Source organism: Hyposmocoma kahamanoa, unplaced genomic scaffold (assembly GCF_003589595.1).
Source record: "Hyposmocoma kahamanoa isolate Upper Pololo Valley unplaced genomic scaffold, ASM358959v1 95, whole genome shotgun sequence".
NCBI classification, from domain to species: Eukaryota; Metazoa; Arthropoda; class Insecta; order Lepidoptera; family Cosmopterigidae; genus Hyposmocoma; species Hyposmocoma kahamanoa.
Genome location: NW_020654972.1, coordinates 8,778,914 through 8,801,876, shown reverse-complemented (window position 1 = coordinate 8,801,876; position 22,963 = coordinate 8,778,914). Strand labels below are relative to the sequence as shown.

The window sequence follows — 22,963 nt, the reverse complement described above, 5'->3', positions numbered from 1 at the left end:
ACTACCGAGCCCACAAACTCCCGTCACTATATAGTACTTATCCTCACTCATCACGGGTTTTCTTTATTTAAAAATACCTTTTATTTTTTATTAACGTGTGGTGATTTTTCTGTTCACGTCTCAATTTGTTGAAAAATACTAACTTTATCTGAATTGTACTTGTTATTTTGCTGCATGTCTGCATGTCGCTTTGTTTAAAGGCGTGGAAGGAGAGCCTACGCGCGATCACCCACAACAACAAAATCAGCAACACCTGTCCAAGGACCAATTTGATGAAGCAGTACGTACAATGCATATTTGTTTAAAGTCCAAGTTCATCTAGTTTGAGACCAGGTAGTTGGTATGGATGTTAAAAAAAAAAACAAAAAATCTAAACAAACCATCATGTCGCCGTCGTATTAAAAACGAACCAACTTATAAATGGATAATTTTTAAGTTAGTTTTGTCTAATTTCGGTGGCAATTTTTGTTAGTTAAATATTCAATAAAATATTAAAATTCCAGAAAATAATGAAGTAAGTATTACTTAGTATTCGAGAATAGTGTCCTCAAATTTTATTTAGAAATATTTCAAAATAATAAAAATTGCCACTGAAATTAGGCAGAGAAATCTAACCTGAAAATAATACTCTTTCATTATTCAACAGAAATACTTCAGAATTGGAAAATTCTGTAAATTAATTGCCCAATGATAAATATCGACTGAACTGGCAACTTGTACTATCTCAATTTACACAAATTTGACAAGTTTTTTTATTTTTTATATTATTTTTACAAAACCGATACTGACGAAATCTTAAAAAAGCATCGCTTAGAAACAAAAAGAAGAAGAACAATAACACCTATTAGTGCCATTAAGTGAAAATAAATATTAGTGACATTAGCCCAAAAAAATGTTTTCTCCCCGAATATCTTTTGCATCTATACGTGGGGCACACTAAAAGTTTCCGGACTTAATAAGAATGATAAGATGAAAATCGTTGACCGCGTAACTGGTTCTTAATTTTTGGAAATAAATAAAAGCCACAAGGTGCCAGGTCGGGATTGTACGCGGGATTTCTCATAAGGTCAACGTTGTTCACTTTCAAAAATTCATTTGTCTGTCTGGCCGTGTGAGAACTGGCATTATCGTGATACGGCGTTTGCGGTTATTTTTACGGAGTTTGTCAATAATTTTCGGCAAACAAATGGTCCTGTACCAATCACTATTCACGGTACAAAAATTCTCCAAAGCAACAGTAGCCACGTGTCCAGTTCTATTAAAAAAAGAAGCAATCATCCGCTTAGAGGCACTTTGCACGCGCGCCACTTTAGTTGTTTTCGGCACATCTCGAAAGACCCTTACGCTCGATTGCTGCTTTGGTTTGGGTAACTATAAATTCATGTTTCCGTCACCTGTTACTATGTCCCACACCAAATTTGACGCCCCTTCGTTGAATCTGGTAAGCATGGCATTGCACCAAGTGAATCCGTTTTTTGAGCCTCAGTCAAATTTTGTGGGATCCACCGAGAGCACAGCTTTTTCACACCCAAATGTTTGTGAAGTATTGATTGTATTTGACTCATGCCTATGCCTAAAGATGCCCGAATCTCATGCCTCGTCACATGTCTGCCTGTTTTGATCATACGGCGCACCGCATCGACGTTTTTGTTGTTCACAGCAGTGGACGGGCGACCATCACGAAATTCGTCACTGAGATTCACATGACCGCGTTTAAATTCTGCAAACCAGCTATAAATAGTCGTGTTGCATGGTGCTTCATCGCCAAAAGCAGTTTGAAGCTCCGCTGATTACAATTAAAGTCGTGGAAAATCATACTACGAAAATGTTCACGAGTTAAATCCATGGTGATGTAGACAAGCAATTTCTAAAATGGCGCCACAATGTAAAAACAAGTGACAGTCAGATGAAACAAACTGTATTCTACAGCCAAAGAGTTCCATTTTCAAATGTTGTAATTACTTTTTAAATATTTTTTTTGTTAGTGACCAGCTCCGGAAACTTATAGTGCGCCCTATGTATTTAACTGTACTGTATACGCTCCACATGTTTTGTACGGAAGCGGTCAAAGTGTTAGATAATCAATATAAATATTATGAATTCCATTCATAAACACCAGACGTACGAGAACGAACGTACAGACAAGAAAATTTCATTTGTGTACGATATGTGGGCCATTCTCAAAAACGGACTTAAAATAATAAAAAAAAAACAATGTTTTGCTGATACGATTCAAAGTAGTCTGAAATGAAAGGTACCGTATCCTACAATATGTTTCACTTAAGAACCTGGCTATTATCACTGTAGTTTTCATGAAAAAAAGGAAAATAGAAAAAACGCCTCCACGGAGTGACACAAATTCATGAAAATTGTGTCACCTCTATGGCATTAGCAGGCTATTTTTTGAAAAATCGTACCTTTTATGTCAGTGCGCCAAAATTATTATCCCGGAATTGGCAAACGGTCAAAAACTTTCAAGATGGCATTGTGTTTGTTGTCTGTAATTGTTCAGACACTGTGTCGACTGATTGATAAATGAGGCTGCGTTCAATAAGTTTGCATGGAGGCGAGAATTTTTTCATGCACAAATGTTATGAAATATTTTGAATCCATTATTTTATTTATGTTGCAATTATTTAATATTTTTTAGAAAGTTTATTTATTACAGATAAATATATTTAATTTTAATTTGTATCATTGTAAATGGACTTTGCACACGACATGGAAGCGACATTTTCATCACTTTCTTAATGATGTTTTAGAGAAATATTTATATTGTGTAAATATGAATAAAAGTCATATTAATATAAACTACCTCGATTAATTTTAAACAGGAATTTACTAAGTAATACAAGTATATCGTTTTTTGATACATATGCACAAAAAAAAATTGCAGAAACGAGAATGGTCCATGTACGAGGCAAAATGTATTCTCGAACGTATTGTACGAGAATTCTATACATCCAATGTTTTATACCAATACTACTTCAGTATTATGCGAAATATTAAAGCAATGCTTTGAAAACAATCTAATCACAATTAGGAGTATATTAATATTGAAACTAATAATAATGGCCATGGCGGTAATGATAGTTATGGTTATGATGATGATGGTGGTGGTATAAATAAACATATCTTTATTTCTCACTAGCGAAATCAAAAAGTACATAAGTACTAATAAATAATAATATTTGCAAACTTAAATAAAATGAAATGAGGTTAAGTTGAAGTTTTGAAAAAAGAAAGAAACTATTACTTTAAAAAAAATCTGTAGTTCGCGAGCATGTTATGGATAAACCTACATTATTCAATTAAGTTCGATAAACGCCAGGTCCTTATAAAAGAAGTCCGTTTCTACTCTCTGTACTCAGGATGCTGCGAGAAGTCACTGATTAAAAAAAAACATACTACTTTCAACAGGAAAGATGGTTTTGCCTTACCACCAGTTTGGGATGCAGTATTTTCTCTGATGAAAAATCCCAAGCAGACTATAAGACTGCAGCACTAATTTAATCGTTTTAATTTATTTTAATTGCCATTATTAATCAATGTAATTCAATAAAAATTCATATTATTAAAATAAAATAATTTGTAAAATATACGTAGTGTAAATTGGAATGTTCTTTGAAAAATTAGATATATGGTACTTAATTAATAACTTTTGTAACTATATATAGCGAAAAGTAAGGTGGTAAAGGGCCTGTAACGTCGATTTGTTTGAAAAAAATAACAAATATACGCGAATTTAGATCCGAAAAACTAGTTTCATTTCCTATGTCTGATAATCGCGAAAATAGGAATATAAGAACCTGATAATTACTTTCTTCTTTAACTTGACAATTGAAGTACTTACCATTTTGTGTTTTTGTGCCATTGCACAAAATTACTTATTAAATTAATCACAAATTAAATTAATAAGTGGTATTTTTGTGCCAATTTTAATATACGACCGAATATTGGTAACATTCGTTGCAACATTACGACCACGTTACAATATACAGACAAATCTGCTTAGGCTTCCTAGCATGCTAAAAGTGTATTTGTAATAAAAAAAAACAAAAACAGACTTCACACTTTTTTCAAGCGATGTTAAATTTAATTTCGTGCAGGTTTCATCATGTTTTCCTTTGGCAACGAGAGGTATTGCTGCTAAATGTACATAGTAATTAACATTACATGCCGCTACAGGATCTCCTAAAACTGATCCCCTGGAATCTGTTTTATTTTCTATTTCCATCGGATCCTTAATGCAGGGGATCAAGAATAAATATTAATATTTTATGCCCACCTTATGCCCTGTACTTACAAGTTTCTTTTTAGTAGGTACTGTGGTACAGTCAACAATAAAATGTATTTGAGGGATGTACTGTATTTTATTACATTAGCTATACTTTAATGGTCAATGTCTTTAACACTTTGTTATTTACTTAAATAATACTTAAGACTGATTTTTGCTATTTGTGATTTACAATATGTCAATATCAATGACCTGACACAAATAAAAAAATATTGTGATAATTATAAACATTAAACTTAGATTTCAAATATTACTTAAGACTATTTTTTTGTTACTTGTTATTTGCAATATGTCAATATCAATGACCTGTCACAAAAATATTTGGCTGTCTGATGATTATCACAATTGCTGAATAAATGAATATTTGATTACAAACTTCTTTTTCTCTTGACCGTACTTACCTTACAAATGCAATGAGAGAATCCGTTGGGAGTTGCAAAAGAAAGAGGGGATCAGTTGGGAATTTAAAATTGGCGGTGAATCGGTATAAGGGATCAGATGGGAATAATCGGTAATTTGAACCGTCGTCGACGTCACAAATGAATTATCGTTCTTGTACCTGGTCACCACCACTCTATACTATATAATTATACTAAATTACTAATAAGCAGGCTTTTTGCTTATCTCCTGTTACGCCTAAATATTTCTGTAGGTGAGAGGTAAAGAACCTTAAGTGCTAAATAATAATTTTTACTACAAAACCTTTTAATGAGAATGAAGTTCATTAGGCATTTAAAATTTTAAGATCACATAAGGTAAATTAAATTAAAAAGAAAACAGACGATACGACTCGTCTTTTACCATTTATAGCATCTTAGAGCATTGTTTGTAAAACCATCAACATTCCAAAGTATGGACTAAAGTTCCTATACCTCTCACCTACAAAATTAAAAAGCACAGCTGCGAAATTTACAAGTATTACTTTCGGAAATCAACCCTCCTTGCATGTTCAAGCATCTCGCACGCTGGTTAATTTACAAATAACGTAATAAATATTTAAATATATTTGTTTACCGCTATACATACTAATAAACCATTTAATTACTGCACACGCCACACATGCGTCATTATTTTTATTTTACGTACGGTAAGCCACAGCTATGAGCAATACAACTAGATAAAACGGTTGTTAAAAAAGTGCCTTAGATAATTTACTTAGCTTTCAAACTTGCAGTTTCAATAGTGTTAGTATGAATATCTTAGTATGTGGCTAAATGAATGCACTTATACTTAGTGATAGCTGTTTTCACATACTATACATATATGTACTATAAAGTCGCACTTTTGGTGTAATAAAATCACATCTCGTCGGTGTTCTGTAGAGACGGCGCAAGTGGCACTAGGGAAGCCCTATATCGCGGGTGTCACACGTAGGTAGACAACCACCCAAATTCCTATTACACCAAAACTCACGAGAGAAGTAAATGTAGGACCCGGGACCGCTGCATGGCAGTCCAGTCACCACATAGGCAGTCGAGTTGATTTTGGTCTAAATTTCCTTTAAGTTTTAAAATTGAATTTAAAACAGGACGTAAATATTTTAAAACAATCCAAAATACCTAAAATATGTTCCCCAGAAAAAAAATTCAAAATGGCGCTTACGCCCGTTGTACAAAACACCGACGATCTGCAAAATTACGACTTTTCAGGAGATGTTAAAAATTCTACGAACTACATTATTCGATTATAGTTTTTTATGCTTAATATATGGGTCAAGGGCGCCCATACATTTTGGTCTATCGAGCCGGATCCATAAGCCGCTGGTTCAAATCTGGCTCGATCAATGATACATGTATGGAGCAAGGTGGCCCATACGAGGAGTTTCACATATACATCATTTGTTCCATGTGGCTCGTATTATTTTTATTTGACGTATGATCGCCCTTTATTATACCAAGGGTAAAAATTTATTCTTTATTCAAATTGTTTTCCAGTTGGATGCGCCTCTGCTTCCTGACGGATCCTCGTGGGAAGGTGCCAGTTAAAGTGGTGGCCCGTACATTCGCGTCGGGAAAAACTGAAAAGTTGGTCTACCAGTGCCTGGCCGATCTTGGCCTACCATCGGGGAAAAATGACGTTATGGAGAAAGAGGCATTTACATTTGACAAGTTCTACGCTCTCTATCACAAGATCTGTCCTAGGAACGACATTGAGGAGCTATTTAGATCCATGTGAGTATTGCTGATAACGTATATAGGAGATAACGAAAACGATAAAAAAAAATGGCGAGCTAAGCAAGTTTTTCGTATTTACAAACAAATTTTTTTTTATTTCAAAACTGGGACTTAATAATCGTATATAAAACCTATTTTAATTACCTCGATGTTTCGGACGTGTTACAACGTCCATTGTCTCGAAGGGACCATGGAAAGTAGGAGTCACTTCGAGACAATGGATGTTGCAACACGTCCAAAATCAAATAATGTGTGAAAATCGTGAAAGTTTCAATCAATGTAAAACACCGTATTTTCGTGCTTAAACTTCGCCTAAGTTTAAGCAAGAAAATACGGTGCAACTACGGGCACATGGGACTTGTCAACTAGGGTGACGGGCGCAGTGGCAGTGCCCCTCAGATCTTTGCGATTTAAAGCTCTGAGTGGCACTGGAACTGTTATGGACAGGCGTGCCGCTTACCATCCAGGTGTACGACTTGCTCGTCCTGTGACTTTGTATCAGAAAAATATTAAAGTTTGCGTTTACTCCCTTATCTTCTGCTGGAAGTTTGGTAAATACAAAAAATTTGCTTAGTTTAGCTGTCCATTTTTGCTTAGTCGATGTCAAAGTTGGTTTTACAAATCGACTCCTCCTACGTAATCTATCGTAAATCACAAATGTAGGTACATTTTATTATAAATCACTATTTTTTGTGTAGGCCTCTCAGATGTAAAATTTGTAAAGAGTGAAAAATAACGCGTATGTGCATTAACTTACAATTATATGGACGTCGGGTCCGCGCTAAAAAGTGTCCGAACTTATTATTCTTTATTGCACCAAACAAATAAACAGAAACAAAAAAAAAATAACATAAGGTGAGCAAAGGTGGACTTATCTCTAAAAGAGATCTCTTCCAGCCAACCCAAGGCAGTGAGAGCAAAGGTTTTAAGCGGGGAACGGCGTGCAAAAGAGATAACAAAAGATGATAATCTACATGTATAAAATATGCATATATAAAATTACCGTTAAATAATTAAAATAGTATATAAATAAATAGACTACATAACGTATAATACATTGTATCAATAAACTTACACATATACAAATATGATGATTATTAAGAGAGTTCAGCAAGAAAGTGCGCTGTCAACCTTTTCTTGAAGGAAGCAATTGACGGACTAGACTGAATATGGGAAGGGAGTCTGTTCCACAGCTGCGCTGCACGAGAGGAAAAGGAGTTGTAAAAGAAATTTGTTTTACAACTAGGACGAACGAGCATCTTAGTGATGCACGGACGCCTTAAGCGGCTAGGAGGGGGAAGCAGTTGGAACCGGGAACGTCGTAGGTAGGAAGGGGAATTTGGGTCATGAAGTATATTAAAAAGGGTGGACAGGATATGCACATCACGGCGAAGGCGGGCTTATAGGGCGTTAAAATCGTATACAAAGCGTCATTCACGCTTTAGTCTTCGTTTGTTCGACTGACAGCGAAGCAAGCAAAATTAGGCAGTACTGCGATGACATTACAATTTAAATTCAACGTTTTAGCTTTTTCATATTCCTTTACATGTCACTACGTTTAAATAGGTTGACTTAGGACATTTTTTTCGTGGTTTTTGTATTAGACCCGTCGTCCATTTATTTGTAAGTCAATGCGTATGTGTTAAATTCATTGCCATACCTTGTGAATTTCAGGTGTTTTGCTCGTTTTAGTTCTTTCAATTAATATTTTTTTTAAAGTTGTGTATTTGGGTTTACGATTCTAATACGTAAGAGGGATCGAAATCTCAGCCATAGTGTGCACTTTTTAGTGATGTAATATACAGGGTTTGTAACGAAATCGTGTATGTTTTACACTCTTAAATCTGAGTGAAGAAATAGATTTCTCACAGATAGTGCTGTGGCAAAAACGTTAAAAAACCAAAAAAAAGAAATAGTTGACATTTCTAGCACGGATTGCTAGAAGACGCTGGTTCGAATCCGGCAGGATCGAAGGATTTTTTTGTGATAGTTCAATCTTTGGATTAATAATTATGACAAACTAGTGGAATAATTTAACATCATGGTGGAAACAAGTTTTGCAAAAAGTAATTTATATTCGCAAAGGTATATTAAATTGAATCTAAAAATTTTATATCCACGAATTTTCTACTTTCTGTTCACTACAATCACGTCTTAATTAAAATATAAATTACGTAATACTTTCGTGTCTACAAAATACTTTCAAGAGGTATGTTGAGAATATAAAATACAAAATACGGGATTGTGATCTCATTTATTTCAAATTATAATTACATAATACATTTTTAGATAGTAATTTCAATGGTTTATTCCCAGTAATTCCATCTCGGTTCCACATGGAACAATTGAAATCCAAAGTTCCATGCATTGAACTAGTGGAAATAAATTCAATATTTCAATTACTAACTAAAAATTTAAGTACGTACTTGTATTTCAAATACACCTTTCAATTACTTAATTATGTTACTACAGGACTACCGAATTACGTCGTTTTGTGAGTTGTTAGTCGCGATTCTTCATTCTCGTAATTTACGCTCTATTGAAATTCAGGTGGGGCACCAGTTGAACGTATTTTATTCAGTTGCTTTTAACCGCTTGTACGGGGTTGTTTGTGGCATATACTGTAATGGTATGTTGTCGGCAATATATGTAATCCGGTATTCTATTTCACTCCGTTGCGTGGTGCGATGGTGGTGGCGATTATCACACTGCCCCCGTGTGATAATCGCCTTAGGGTGACGGGCGCAGTGGCAGTACCCCTAAGATCTTTGAAATTAAAAGCTCTGAGTGGCACTGTAACTGTTATGGACAGACGTGTCGCTTATCACCAGGCGCACGACTTGTTCGTCCCATCGCTTGGTATAAAAAAACGCCACTCACAGGAATCTGTAATAATGAACTAATGTTATTTACAGTACCCAAGGCAAATCTGACCGTATAACCTTGGAGCAGTTCGTGAACTTCCTTAATGAGAAGCAGCGAGACCCTCGACTGAACGAGATCCTGTACCCGCTGTATGATGATAAGAGGGCTGCAGAGATTATCACTGATTATGAACAAAATGAGGAAGCTAGAAATACCAGTAAGTATCCGGTACCGATGCAATAGAATCGATGTACTGAAAGCGATGAATAATAATTGAAGATTTTGTCAGTGGGCTGCGAAAGCATAGATACAATAATACAGTAGTGCAACTCCCGCCTATGAGTGCCTACACTTCGCAAGGAGCGTAGGGTTGTCACATCTTTATTTTCGTTGTACCTACAGGACAATCTTGCTTAATGCTACAGCATTTATGTATTTTGCGGTTAAAACCCGAGGTCTAGTGGCGTAGCGAGGGTGCAGAGAGGGCCAAGCGGCACAGTAATGGGGGCGGCGGTGAGTGCGGCCAAACCCTAACTAAAATTATTTTTGTATACTTAAAATTAGAAAATGAATTCCACTGTTTGAGAAGACTATTTAACGACACAAAGTTTGCGAAACGGAGGACGGGAGTAAACCTGTTGTAATGAATAGCGCATGCGTCGACTCGCGCTAGTCGCGCTAAGCAACGCGAGTGCACCGCGAGATGGTGCGAATGTATGCGTTCGTACACGGCGCGAGACAGGCGTGTACACATACCAATCGCGCTGCTGCCTTTATATAGAGTTACACTACTTGTAATTGTACTATATGCTATGCCCAACGTGTTTTATTTAACTCATTGTAGAGTGAATTGGTATGATCGACATACCAATTCCCAACATTAACATTAATACGAGGAATAAAAATAAACTAGCTGTTCTTTATAGTCGTTTTGACAAAGTCACAAATTTATTTAAGGGGCAATGTATACGCTTCTTGAATTTGACATTTTAAGGGAAGTGTGTCGTTAAATTTGATATAACTTTTTTGTTTTTAAAGATAATATATCACAGTGACTAGTTTACTTGACAAATATAATCCTCAAGAAAGATCATGCTGTAGTATGTTTCATGAAAAAGCTATTATAATTATTACTAAAAAAACATAAAGTAGAATTTTTCTAAGGCTACTAACACATTGACTGCGTGGTTGCAGTTGATGCGTGATGACGTTATCAATTTCATGCACCCGAGGCCTCGACTACATGCAGTTGATAACGACTTCACGCATTAACATGCAGTCAATCTGTTAGCATTGTAAATATCCAGTTATGAATATCAAAAATCCACCAATAGGCAACGTTTTACTACGATAGAAAATTTTGTCCTATATCTTACTAGAAATTAATTTAAAAGAAGATGTCGAATAGCGGTGCTTATCGGTCAATCCCTCTGTAATGTTCGGATTTTCGAATGCACCCGAGTACAGCCGGTGCCGTCATTTAAGTATCCACTATTTGTATGGCACTTAGTACAAATAGTGGATACATAAATGATGGTAAGAGTAATTGTTAGATTTTAATTCAGAATGATATGCTTTATTGTAGTTTTGATTTCCATGTGAAAAAGAAAATATAATAATTTTCAGAATGCCTCACAAAAGACGGTCTAATCCGATACCTAATGTCAGACGAGAACGCACCAGTATTCCTCGACCGCCTCGACAATTACATGGAAATGGATCAACCTTTGGCGCATTACTACATAAACTCGTCTCATAACACTTATTTATCGGGAAGACAGTTCGGAGGGAAAAGTTCTGTCGAGATGTATCGACAGGTCTTGCTAGCTGGATGCAGGTAACTAGTATAATATTAGTAATAATAGTATAATATGGTTTTTCTTCTGTACGTTACACTAACAGCCGTATTGTGCCTTTGGTGGAACGGTAGTTTGGTGGTAAGGAGTGATTTTTTTTGTGATATCAACTGACGGGACGAACAAGAGCGTTTGGTGGTAAGCGGCACGCCTATCCATAACAATTGCAGCGCCTACTTTAAATAACAAAGTTCCAAGAGGCACTACCGCTGCGCCCGTCACCCTGAGACATAAGTTGACAAGTCCCATGTCCATACTTTTTCACCAACACCCTTACCCTTCACGTTTGACTAGTGCGTCGTAGTTTAATCATGTTTTTTAAAACAATTTGGTCAGCTTCCCAAAAAATTAAATGCCACGGTTGGCTAACGGCGGCATTAGCATCACAACCTGTCTGGTGGCTGTACACAATTTCCATCAAGTAAAATATATTCTGTTGATTGTTAGTTTGTACACCATACAAATTACCTATAATTCCCAACAGATGCGTAGAACTCGACTGCTGGGACGGTAAAGGCGAGGATGAGGAACCAATCATCACTCACGGCATGGCAATGTGTACAGACATCCTCTTCAAAGACGTGATATACGCCTTAAGAGACACTGCCTTTGTCACATCGGATTACCCTGTCATTCTGTCGTTTGAAAACCACTGTTGCAAGGCCCAGCAATATAAGCTTGCGAAGTACTGTGATGAGATCTTGGGGGATTTGTTGCTGAAGGAACCGTTGCCAGAATACCCGGTAAGATATCACTTATATCATCATCAACCTATTTATCCGTCCCACTTCTGGGCACGGGTTTCCTCTCAGGCGAGGTTTTGGCGACTTCACATGTTTTGCAAGGGTTGTGAACCTTTAACGTGAAGGTTTCATCAAGATATTTGCCTTCACTGAAAAGCTCATGGTCAATTTTTAATTAAATTTCGCACATAAATTCCGAGAAAGTCAGAAGTGCGAGCCCGGATTCAAACCCACGACCTCTGCTTGAAAGGCGGGAAGTTAAACCGTTAGGCTACCACGGCTTTTTGCTTTGATTTAAACTTTCACGATTTTGACACATTATTTGATTTTTAATTCGGTACTTAATCATATATAAAACATATTTTAATTACCTCGACGCTTCTGATGTTGACGTTTATATTTGGGATCACAGTACGTCATGGGATCCAGTTATCAGCAAATGTAAACGACATAAGTATCGCCCGACAAGTCGCCGGATGTCGCGAGTTTTGTGTGTCGGTCTAGTGACAACCCTAGTGGACAAATATATAATGAAGATCAAGTGCGGGTGGTTAAAAAAACTCGCACGGCTAGAAGATGCTGACACCCGCTGAGACCATGGACGTTACAATACAGGCTTAAATTGAGCTGTCGTCAACTTACTAGGTCACTTACATTGACTTACAAATAAATGGACGACGGGTCTAATACAAAAACCACGAAAAAAATGTCCCAAGTCAACCTATTCGAAATTTAAATTGTAATGTCATCGCAGTATCGCGCTGTCAGTCGAACAAATGAAGAATAAATATATATAAATAAAGCGGAGTTTGGCGCTCTGTATACGATTTTAGCGCCTTACAAGTGCGGACACTTTTTAGCGCGGACCCGACGTCCATATAATTGTAAGTCAATGGTCACTTAGAACAGCACATTCTGGTTTACGACAGAATCGAATTAAGAAACGAACTTTTTAAATTGGTTGTTGTTCTGGGTATAGTCTTGTCTTTTTTTTTTGAAGATGGAGTAAAATGACATTTCATTGCGCGAAAGTGTTGTCCGCTCGCAACTGATTGCTATCGATAAATATTCTATCGACTGTCGACTAAATGTTGGTCACGCTTATGCAATAAATAGCCGAACTTATTTCATTTGAATCATCATCTTATTTTCCTATTATTCGTCCAACTGCTGGGCACAGATTCACTTGAATTGTCAATTTTTGTAAGTTCATACATAGGTACACCGCATTTAGTACTGTGTCTAAATGTATGTAAAAATGTCTATTAAAAATACAAATGGAAGATATATTTTAAAGTTTTATATTCGAATTCAGTATAAATAATCAAATTCGCCTGTTTTAATTAAAATGATATTTTAATAAAAAGTTATTTCCATAGTAGTAGGCTTACGGTCATTATAAAAATTAAGAAGGCAATATCGCAATTAGTAATCAAATAGTATGTTAGATTTAAATTGATACATAATAGCCCTGTCCTCGATACTATTATCCCGCATTCCATCTAAGGGAGAAGGGGGTGACTGAAAACCAGCGCTGCAACTGTCATCAACAGGCGCAGCATCAGCTGAGACATCTCCTTTTGCCTCCTGTTTATTACGTCATTTAATATAAGTTTATTTGTCATTTAAGTTTTATTTATTATCGTTTTTTTTTGTACAAGTTCTGTTTACATTGGAGACAATAAAGAGATTTTATTATTATTATTATTATTATAATCATTAGGCTTAATTTATGTTGCGGCGGAACGGAGTGGAAGCGAATTTTTGTCAGAATCCCGCGGAAGATTTCAGCTCGTATCTAATTTGTACGTTACAAATTTACCATAAAGTTCATTATGCTATGTTACAAAAATTCGCTTCCACTCCGATCTGCCGCAATATAAATTGAGCCTTAGAACGTCGTAACATTTACAATTCTGACATTTTTGGCAATATTTTACCCTTTTTCACAATCTATCGATAGAACTATCGATAACAACTATGTCAAATTTTATGAAAACTGAAATCAGATATTTGATATAATAATGTGCAACATTTGTTTTCCTAAACTGTCTCCAGTGCATCTTATGCCTCTTTTTTTCTTGTGACTCACAGCTAGAACCAGGCGTTCCCCTGCCCCCACCATCAGCCCTCAAACGCAAGATCCTCATAAAAAATAAGCGGCTAAAGCCTGAGGTTGAGAAGCAAGAACTGGAGCTGTTCAGGCAGGGTCAGTTCGTCATTGAAGACGAAGAAAAAGAAGACGCTTCTGCGGTTGCCATTCCTGATAAAAAGGTACAAGTAGTTAGAAACAAAACAGTTTGACACGCTTTCTTCAATTAAAAAACACACTCCTAAGTTTCGGAATTATGACAATTTGAACCGTCCCCCATCTCCGTTAAATATTTCGGCGTCTGCGAGTCAGATTTCACTGTACCGCACTTTCGTGTGGCACTTCGAGGCGACAATTATGTTTTTCTATTCTAGCCACATAGAACTTTGCTGGTAATTAGTAATCAGTACAGAGTACGACAAAAAGACTACCCTGTACAAGAAAAGTCATTCATCCCCTAGTTTGTCACCATTAGAGGTGGAATATTTTCTTCAAGTTTTAACGAAACCACTACTGACAAAAAAGAGTTTCCAACAAAAAAAAATTACCATCAAAATAGGTTTGCAAAATTTCCGGAAAAGTTCCGGAGTTATCGCGTAACATATATAAAAAACACGAATTGAGAACTTCCTCCTTTTTTAAGTCGTTTTAGAAGAAATATCAAAACAAAAAAATGCATTTTTTGATATTATTTCCAGCCCGAAGAGATAGTAGCAGAAGCCGCAGCAGCTAGTGATGACGCACCGCCTCCAGTGGCGTACACCGGCTCCACCACAAACGTGCACCCCTGGCTCTCTTCCATGGTGAACTACGCGCAACCTATCAAGTTCCAGAGCTTCGAGGAGGCCGATAGTGTGTTACTTCTTTGACCAAAACATCATTAGACTATAATTATTATTTATACAAAGATCGAACACATGGAAAAAACATTTTCGATCCGATGGGACTTGAACGCCCAACCATACTGCAGTAGTATACTGAGCTATAGGTCAAGTTATCGAGTTATCGAATTTCTCCTATGTGTTTTTGTTAAAGGTCTTTGTACTGACATTTAGTGAAAGATTTTAGAACCGTCTTCACCGCGGCCAGACTGCACCGTAATTCAGAGCTATTTCACAAACAATCTCAACGTCGTAACGCAATAGAGCTATTGCGTTACACTATACAAACATACCATTACAATACGCACACATTTGATTATTCTCTGTCGACTTAAGAGCCAATTGTCATTTGTTATAAGTACAGTCAGAGACCGCTAGATTGATTTAATGACGTAATGGCATTTTGCTTTGGAGTAATGCCGCCGGTATTAAAAGAATATTTGTTCTGCAGAAACGTGCGGTTACGTCAATTTACAATCTGGGCCCCAGAGTGTCTTTAAGAGATAAGTTTAAAGAGATTAACTTTCTTACTTTTTCTTTCTCACGTTACTAGCGTACAGTCATTTATGAAAATGTAATTTATGTTTTTTTATGAAAAATAGTGACAGACATGACATTGATACGAGAAATAAAAATAATTATAATAATAACGTACACACTCAACATAGCCCCGCACTAGGAAACCCTGTGTCGCGGGTGCCCTGGACAAACACATAGACAACGACAAATTGCACCCCAACTCACGAGAGAAAGAAATGTAGGCCATACAAATATTTCTCCCGGGAATCGAACCTGGGACCTTTGCGTGGCAGTCCGGTATGGAACCGTTCGGCCACGGAGGCAGTAAAATAAACTAGCTGTTGTTGACAGTCGCCTCGAACCCGGAAAACCCGATTTTTTAATATATAATAATAATAATAACAAGAACAAAATATTCCCAGGGCGTAACATCCACCACAATATGTCCTCGTTTGCTGAGACGACGGGCATGAGCTACCTCAAGTCGCAGGCCATTGACTTCGTCAACTACAATAAGCGGCAGATGTCGCGTATCTACCCTAAAGGGACTAGAGCTGACTCCTCTAATTATATGCCACAGGTAAATATGATATTCAAGCTATGGTGAAATAGACTAACTTAGCAGATAGCAGAGCTTAGCAAACTCAAAGTTTATTTCGTGTAATATAGGATTTTGCCTTGAACTCCTGATTTATAAAGATATTTTTTCTACTGTACTTTAATCTGTCAATTATAATTTCATTAACCTTATCACCAAGGCGCTGTTTTTAGATCTGTACCAAAATTCTGTTGTCTATGGTACTCGCCACTGAACTGAAAAAATTCAATAAAGTTTTTTTTCCTTATTTCTCTTGTCTTTTCGCGTTTTAGCCACTAAAATATAAAGTGTTTTGACTAACTTATTTTTAAAACGGTGAAGCTTTTACAATATGGAATGTAATTTCGAAAAGCGATTTGAGACTTGGAGAAAAAGTGAAAAACGTAAATAAACAAATAGTATAAATATAGAATAAATATTATATTATTATTACAGCAGTTAAATTTTTATATTACTTTCTTAAATAAATTTAGATAAATAAAAGAAAAAAATATAAAATAAAAGATGGATGGAAGTCGGAAAAGGCACATGGGATTGGATATGATTTTGGATAAGTGAAAAACGATAAAATTTTGGGCAATTCAAAAAAATGTGATTTAAATCGCCAACTTTACCGCACTGTACATAGAATTATAATGAATTCCAAACAAAGAACCTTGTATTTTTCCTAATTAAAAGAGTCTCCTTAAACGCGTCACTGTGTTCCTAAACAGAATAACGCCACTGCATTTGTGAAATTATTAAAATTAAAATTATTTTATTGAATAATATCTTAAAATCTTACATAACAGATACAAAGGCGGAACCATTTGCCAAAAAAAAAACTGTCTAAAAACAGTATAAAATATCAAATATGACGCTACTGTAGTACTGGCAGCTTAGGTTTTGTATTTAGAATTGTAAGAATAATAGAGCGTTGATGTCAAACAGACGTCTAGGAGTTCTGGACAAAGCTTTGAAATCGAATACAGGTATAAAATTATAATTATGATACAATCGTCGTTTATATTTATAAAGTACCTCTCGCTATACGTTGCCTATCATACTACTCAAACGCTCTACTGCCTTCTGATTGGTTAAAATGTAAGCAGTATTCGACCAATCACGGACACTTCTATTCTATCTCTTTGATTTTTCGTTTTTTAGCGTCTCTTTTGGCTTTCGTTGTGTTTGTTGTCGTAGATTGTTAACAAAATAATCTTTAAATATTGGTTGTGTTTAATTACTTTAATTTACTCGTAGAAAAAGTATTGTATAAAACGGTACTGTACTTAAAAGCCTCTTATGCAACGATTGCATATAATACTATTTTTAACAAAAATAATGGTAAGATAATTTAATAAATATTCACACGTTATTAGTATTTACAGTAATTAATTAAACTAAAACATCATGCAAGTAAAAAATAACGAATACACTCCAAAACAAACCTTTTCAGGTATTCTGGAACGCGGGCTGTCAAATGGTCTCGTTGAACTTCCAAACGTCAGACCTGCCGATGCAGCTGAATCAGGGCAAGTTTGAATATAACGGCAACTGCGGGTACTTGCTAAAACCAGACTTCATGCGGCGCGCTGACCGATCTTTCGACCCGTTTGCCGATGCTCCTGTGGATGGCGTGATTGCCGCTCAGTGTGCTGTGCAAGTAAGTAGCACCATCTGTTGGCACTGAACTGTTGTGAAATGGCGTCACGCGGTCGATGCAACTGGCGCCATCCATTAGTATAAAACTGTTAACTACTGCCGAGATTGGGTAAATTCGCCGATGCGTCAGTAAATGGCGTGACAGCCGTTCAGCGATCGATGCAAGTGGTGCCTTCTATTATTATCAGACCGTTAACACTACCGAGATTCGAAGAGGTTGCCGATCGATGCGTCAGTAAATGGCTTGATTATCACTCAGGGGTCGTTACAAGTGGCGCCACCTATCAGTATCAGACTGCTAATTACTACCGAGATTCAATGCATTCGCCGATAGCGTTAGATGGCATTTTGTAGTCATTGTATGTTTATAATTAGTATTCCTATTCCTATTAGTTCTCCTCTTTCTTCAGGTTATCGCAGGTCAGTTCTTGTCGGACAAGAAAATCGGGACGTACGTAGAAGTGGACATGTACGGATTGCCATCTGACACCATCCGGAAGGAGTTCAGGACTCGTATGGTGCCCTCCAATGGGCTCAATCCTGTTTACAATGAGGAGCCTTTCCTGTTCCGTAAAGTAAGTTTCTTGTTCTATTGTTTAAATGTAAAATTTATTTATATTTTTTGTTAATCTAACTTACCTTCTCATACAAATCGTATGGATCATCTGATCCAAGTTTTTAAGGAAAAAAGCAGTTACGCGAGCTGGTATGATAGAAACGCTTATTTGTTAAAAAGGCACGTTATCGTAGTTAAAATAATGTTTTTATTTTACTAATCCCGCCCCGTGACTTAGTATTATAAAAAAAAACATCATAAGTAATAAATAGATTACAATATGTTTATAAGTGGAAAAATTATCACTATAGTTATAGAAAAAACATCACTATAGTGCTACACGAAATTTCCTGTCCTTATTAATTAAGAGTTTTTGGACTACAATATTTAAAGGTACATTTAATGAAAATCAAAAACACGCTGCATAATATGTATAATTTTTCACCATATAAATGTTTTTGTATGACGAATGAACGGTATACGGAAAAATTCAGTTGAAGTTTATGTAGAGTGCCTTTAAAATATAATAATAAATAAAATAGTGGATTCATTATACGTCCTACTGCTGGGTACGGATTCCAAGTGCTGTGATGTCACACGTTTAAGACGTCCAAGAGATGTGAACCTTCATCGACATGCAGATTTGATCATAATGTCTAATAAATAAATTTTCCTTTTCCCTCAGCGAGAGGTATTGCAATTACGGCCGCCAAAAGGGATTCGAATGGTTCTCCCAACCAATTTCCATTTTATTAGGTCTTACCGTGTAAACCACTGTATTGTCCGCATAGGTGGTACTCCCGGACTTGGCGGTGCTCCGCTTTGGCGTGTACGACGAGAACGGCAAACTCCTCGGCCAGCGGATCTTGCCCCTGGACGGACTGCAGGCAGGCTACAGGCACATCTCACTCAGAACAGAGGCCAACTTCCCCATGTCCCTGCCTATGCTGTTCTGCAATATCGAACTGAAGATTTATGTCCCAGATGGCTTTGAAGGTCAGTGGTTCCCAATCGTTTTTGGATCATAAATCAGCTTTTCAAAACAGAAACCGTCTGAGCAAACACCGTACATCTTTAAAGATAACGGTCAAAGTTTGTGGAGGTTATATTTTATTACTAGCTATTGTACTCGATCTCCTTTCCGTCCACGGGACAGGACGTCAAGTTTGACTCTAAAGATATAAATTCAACGACGGTCCAAAGTCCAACGAATCAAGCATAATGGGTTTTCCACTGTACATCCAGCACATATTCATTATCTATCAACAGAATTTCATTCAATAAAAAGGTTTTATTAAAATTGAAATCAAATGGAGTGTTGTTTGAGTTAAGTTTTGTATGATATTGTCTCTCTAAAAGATAAGATTCAACATGAGGTTATCCGACAGAGAACCAAGGTAGAATATGCAAGCTGAAGTGGTAGGGGGCTGGCCATATCTGTCGATGAACCGATAACCGTGGTCTCGACTAACATAGTGTATAGTGTAAGACACCCTCTGGCCAGATGGAGTGACAATCTAATAATGGTATGACTGGGATCTACTAGGGCAGGTTAGTACCACTTATACCATTAATGGTATAAATCAATGATATAACTGGACCGAAGGCCTGCGAAAGGCTGCTGGCAGTAGATGGAAGCGACAAGCTGAGAACCGGGCAAAATAGCGCACAATGGAATAAGTCTATGTCTAGTAGCGAAATGTATAATAATAATCTTTATTTTCTCCCCAAAGATTTAACACTGTATACATTATTTTGACATAATTATTGTATAGGCAATCTTTGTTGAGACTGATGCGTGACCTAAATTCCTATCGGTTTCAGGTCGCTAGGTCAGTGCCTCTGTAAAAAAGTAATAAATAACACTAGATATTGCCAAAGTAACGGATGTCGTTCCGACAAAATTTAAGATAAATGCGACAGGCTAATGATCATGGTGATGATGAATATTTTAACTAACCGTATGCGCTTGCGCAGATTTTATGGCGGCGCTGTCGGACCCGCGCGCCTTCATGGGCGCGGCGAAGGAGCGAACTGACAATATGAAGCAACTAGGGATTGAAGAAAGCGGACCGGAGAAGAAGGTCACCATTGAAGAGAAGAAGGAAGGTCAGTATTATAATCAGTTTGTTTCTTTTTGAAGTGGTAGCTATTCGGGGAACCAAGATCGCTACTACTTCTAAGAATCCCAATAAAACATTGATAAGTGAAGGATATGGCTTGATTATACATAATAAAGAAATGAGCCTCCGCCACTAAATATGAGATTTGGTAGTGGATTTTAGATTCAACGACTTAGTGGTGGCAACCGTTAGTTGTGCAATGCACAACGGGAAGTGAGCGTGCCTACAGCTCCCGTACCTACCTTGAAAATAGGAATGGTACGGTACGTGCACCCGAGGCAGCTCACCCTAGGCACTAGCCTCTTGAGAATCGGATGATGGCAGTGACAAGGATCTGTGACCCTGTACACTGGCTGCTCCGGGGTCAGGACCTGAACTTATAAGGTTCCTGTGCGCGCACAGGTCATAGTACCCTTCCCGCATAACCAAGAGGTTGACAGGGTCACTATAATCAAAACACATGTCGAAGATACAGGACTGTCCCTGAATCTGTCCTCGTATAAGCACGGGTTTGTGGATGCATAGATTTGACTGTCAGTTAATAATTGAACAGGGCATGAAAAAAATGCTAAACATCCTTGAAAATAACTAATAATCTGAAGCCATTAATCATTAATCTACGTACGCACAACGGGACGCACAAGTCTTGCACCGGGTATTAAGCGACACGCCTATCCATGACAGTTGCAGTGACACTCAGAATAAAGTTCTCTCGCAAATCCTTTCACCAGATGGCAAGCATTATAGTGTATAACCATCGATATAATATTATTGCTCGGCGGCAGAAATAGATACCAGTACTTCCCTGAACAAACTCTTTCCTTGTTTGTATATTTTTGAAGTGTCCATTTTTGTCAAGAATAATTATAAACTTTTTAAAAGGACACGGCATGTTCACAATAGAAATTATAAGGTACCCAGAAAGATTAGTTAATCACAGTGGTACCAAATTAAGTTACTACCTGAGACAATCTGGGGCCATGTGTTTGAAAATATATAATACTTTACCCTCTAATATAAAAGATATAAATAATAATCATTTATTTAAACGTAAGCTGATGTCATGGCTGAGAGACAAAAATTTCTAAGCTTGTCAAATTTGACAATATAATTGATTTCACCTACAATGACATGACTTTGTTATATTTTTTTACTTCTACATGACATGACAATAACTTACTATTACTTATGTCATGTATAATTAATAACTCTAGTTACATTACTAGAATTACCTTTAGACCATTGTCAATGCTTCAGACTTATAAAATTTGTAATGTAATAAAATTTGCCTGCCAGTTTAGTAGAATATGAAAACTGTGACAATATTATTAGTTACAAAAAATATCAAATAGTATATTTCTAATTTCACAAGGAGCTACTATAGTCTGTATTTTTTTTAAAACGGAGTATAATGACATTTGTAGGGTTGCCAGTTTTTATAAAATTTATAGTGTCGTTGTTGTCGATAGTTTTATCGATAGATTGTGAAAAAAGATAATATTTTGCCAAAAATGACTGAGTGAAAGTTACGACGTTAGTCATTAGGATTACTAATTGCGATATTGCCTTCTTTATTCTTATTTTGACAGTTGGCCTACTAGTACCGAGGTAAATTTTTATTCATATACATTTTAATAAGAATAGCCGGACTTGATTATCTGCATTGAATTGATATGATAAATCTTTGAAATATGTCTCCTCTTTGTATTTTTCATAAACATAGTTCTAAATATAGTGTATTATGTATGAACTTACAAAAATTAAAATACTTACAATTAAAATAAATTTGTGATCAGTAATTCGACGAATAATGTGTTGAGGATGATTCAAATGAAAGAAGTTCGGCTATTTATTCCATAAGCGGGACCAATATTCATTTGATAGTCGATAGAATATTTATCGACTGCAATCACTAGCTGCTCGCAAACGGGCAACACTTTTGCGCTATGAACTGTCATTTTACTCCGTCTTCAAAAAAGGCAGACTATACTGCTACCTATTAAAATGTATATGAATAAAAATTTATTCAAAGCAATCCATTCAAAAGTATGAATTAAAATTCAGAAATTGCTTTGCGAATTGGACGCGTAATGTTTATCATACGGCTCTGAAATAGCCGTTGAATCACAACAGCGCGGCGGAAACATAAACCGAATCGAACCGACGCAAACGCCGAGTATTTTTAGAACTATCTTCTAATTGTATGGATCATGTTAGACACGAAGAGCGTTTACATTAATTCTTAATACTCTTTACTCTCCTTCTTATTTAAGTTTCATTAAAGTTTTCATTGTCATTTCAACTGCCTCCGTGGCCGAACGGTTACCATGCCGGACTGCCACGCAGAGGTCCCAGCTTCGATTCCCGGGTCGGGAGAAATGTTTGTATGGCCTACATTTATTTCTCTCGTGAGTTTGGGTGTAATTTGTGGTTGTCTATGTATGTGTCCATGGCACCCTCGACACAGGATTTCCCTAGTGCGGGGCTATGTTGAGTGTGTGCGTTATTATTATTATTATTATTATTATTATTAACTTTTACAACTTGTTAATAAGAGTTTCCCATATTTCATTCATTCATACATAGGGCGTTGTTTGGGCCTTATTTCTATTTTA

The 22,963-nt window shown here is 36.5% G+C and overlaps 1 protein-coding gene across 2 annotated transcripts in view; it reads left to right on the top strand.

Moving 5' to 3' along the window:
* Positions 1 to 22,963, top strand: part of LOC113238118 (1-phosphatidylinositol 4,5-bisphosphate phosphodiesterase) — a 60,578-nt gene that overhangs the window by 27,664 nt on the left and 9,951 nt on the right. The window contains exons 5-16 of one of the 2 annotated variants that reach the window (XM_026474845.1): positions 201 to 280; positions 6,232 to 6,468; positions 9,387 to 9,553; positions 10,963 to 11,173; positions 11,677 to 11,935; positions 14,030 to 14,209; positions 14,726 to 14,879; positions 15,850 to 16,007; positions 17,464 to 17,670; positions 18,080 to 18,244; positions 19,017 to 19,221; positions 20,203 to 20,334. In XM_026474845.1, coding sequence (XP_026330630.1) covers positions 201 to 280; positions 6,232 to 6,468; positions 9,387 to 9,553; positions 10,963 to 11,173; positions 11,677 to 11,935; positions 14,030 to 14,209; positions 14,726 to 14,879; positions 15,850 to 16,007; positions 17,464 to 17,670; positions 18,080 to 18,244; positions 19,017 to 19,221; positions 20,203 to 20,334 — 2,155 coding nt within the window. The remainder of the gene's footprint in view (positions 1 to 200; positions 281 to 6,231; positions 6,469 to 9,386; positions 9,554 to 10,962; positions 11,174 to 11,676; positions 11,936 to 14,029; positions 14,210 to 14,725; positions 14,880 to 15,849; positions 16,008 to 17,463; positions 17,671 to 18,079; positions 18,245 to 19,016; positions 19,222 to 20,202; positions 20,335 to 22,963) is intronic. The other variant, XM_026474844.1, reaches the window with a different exon arrangement.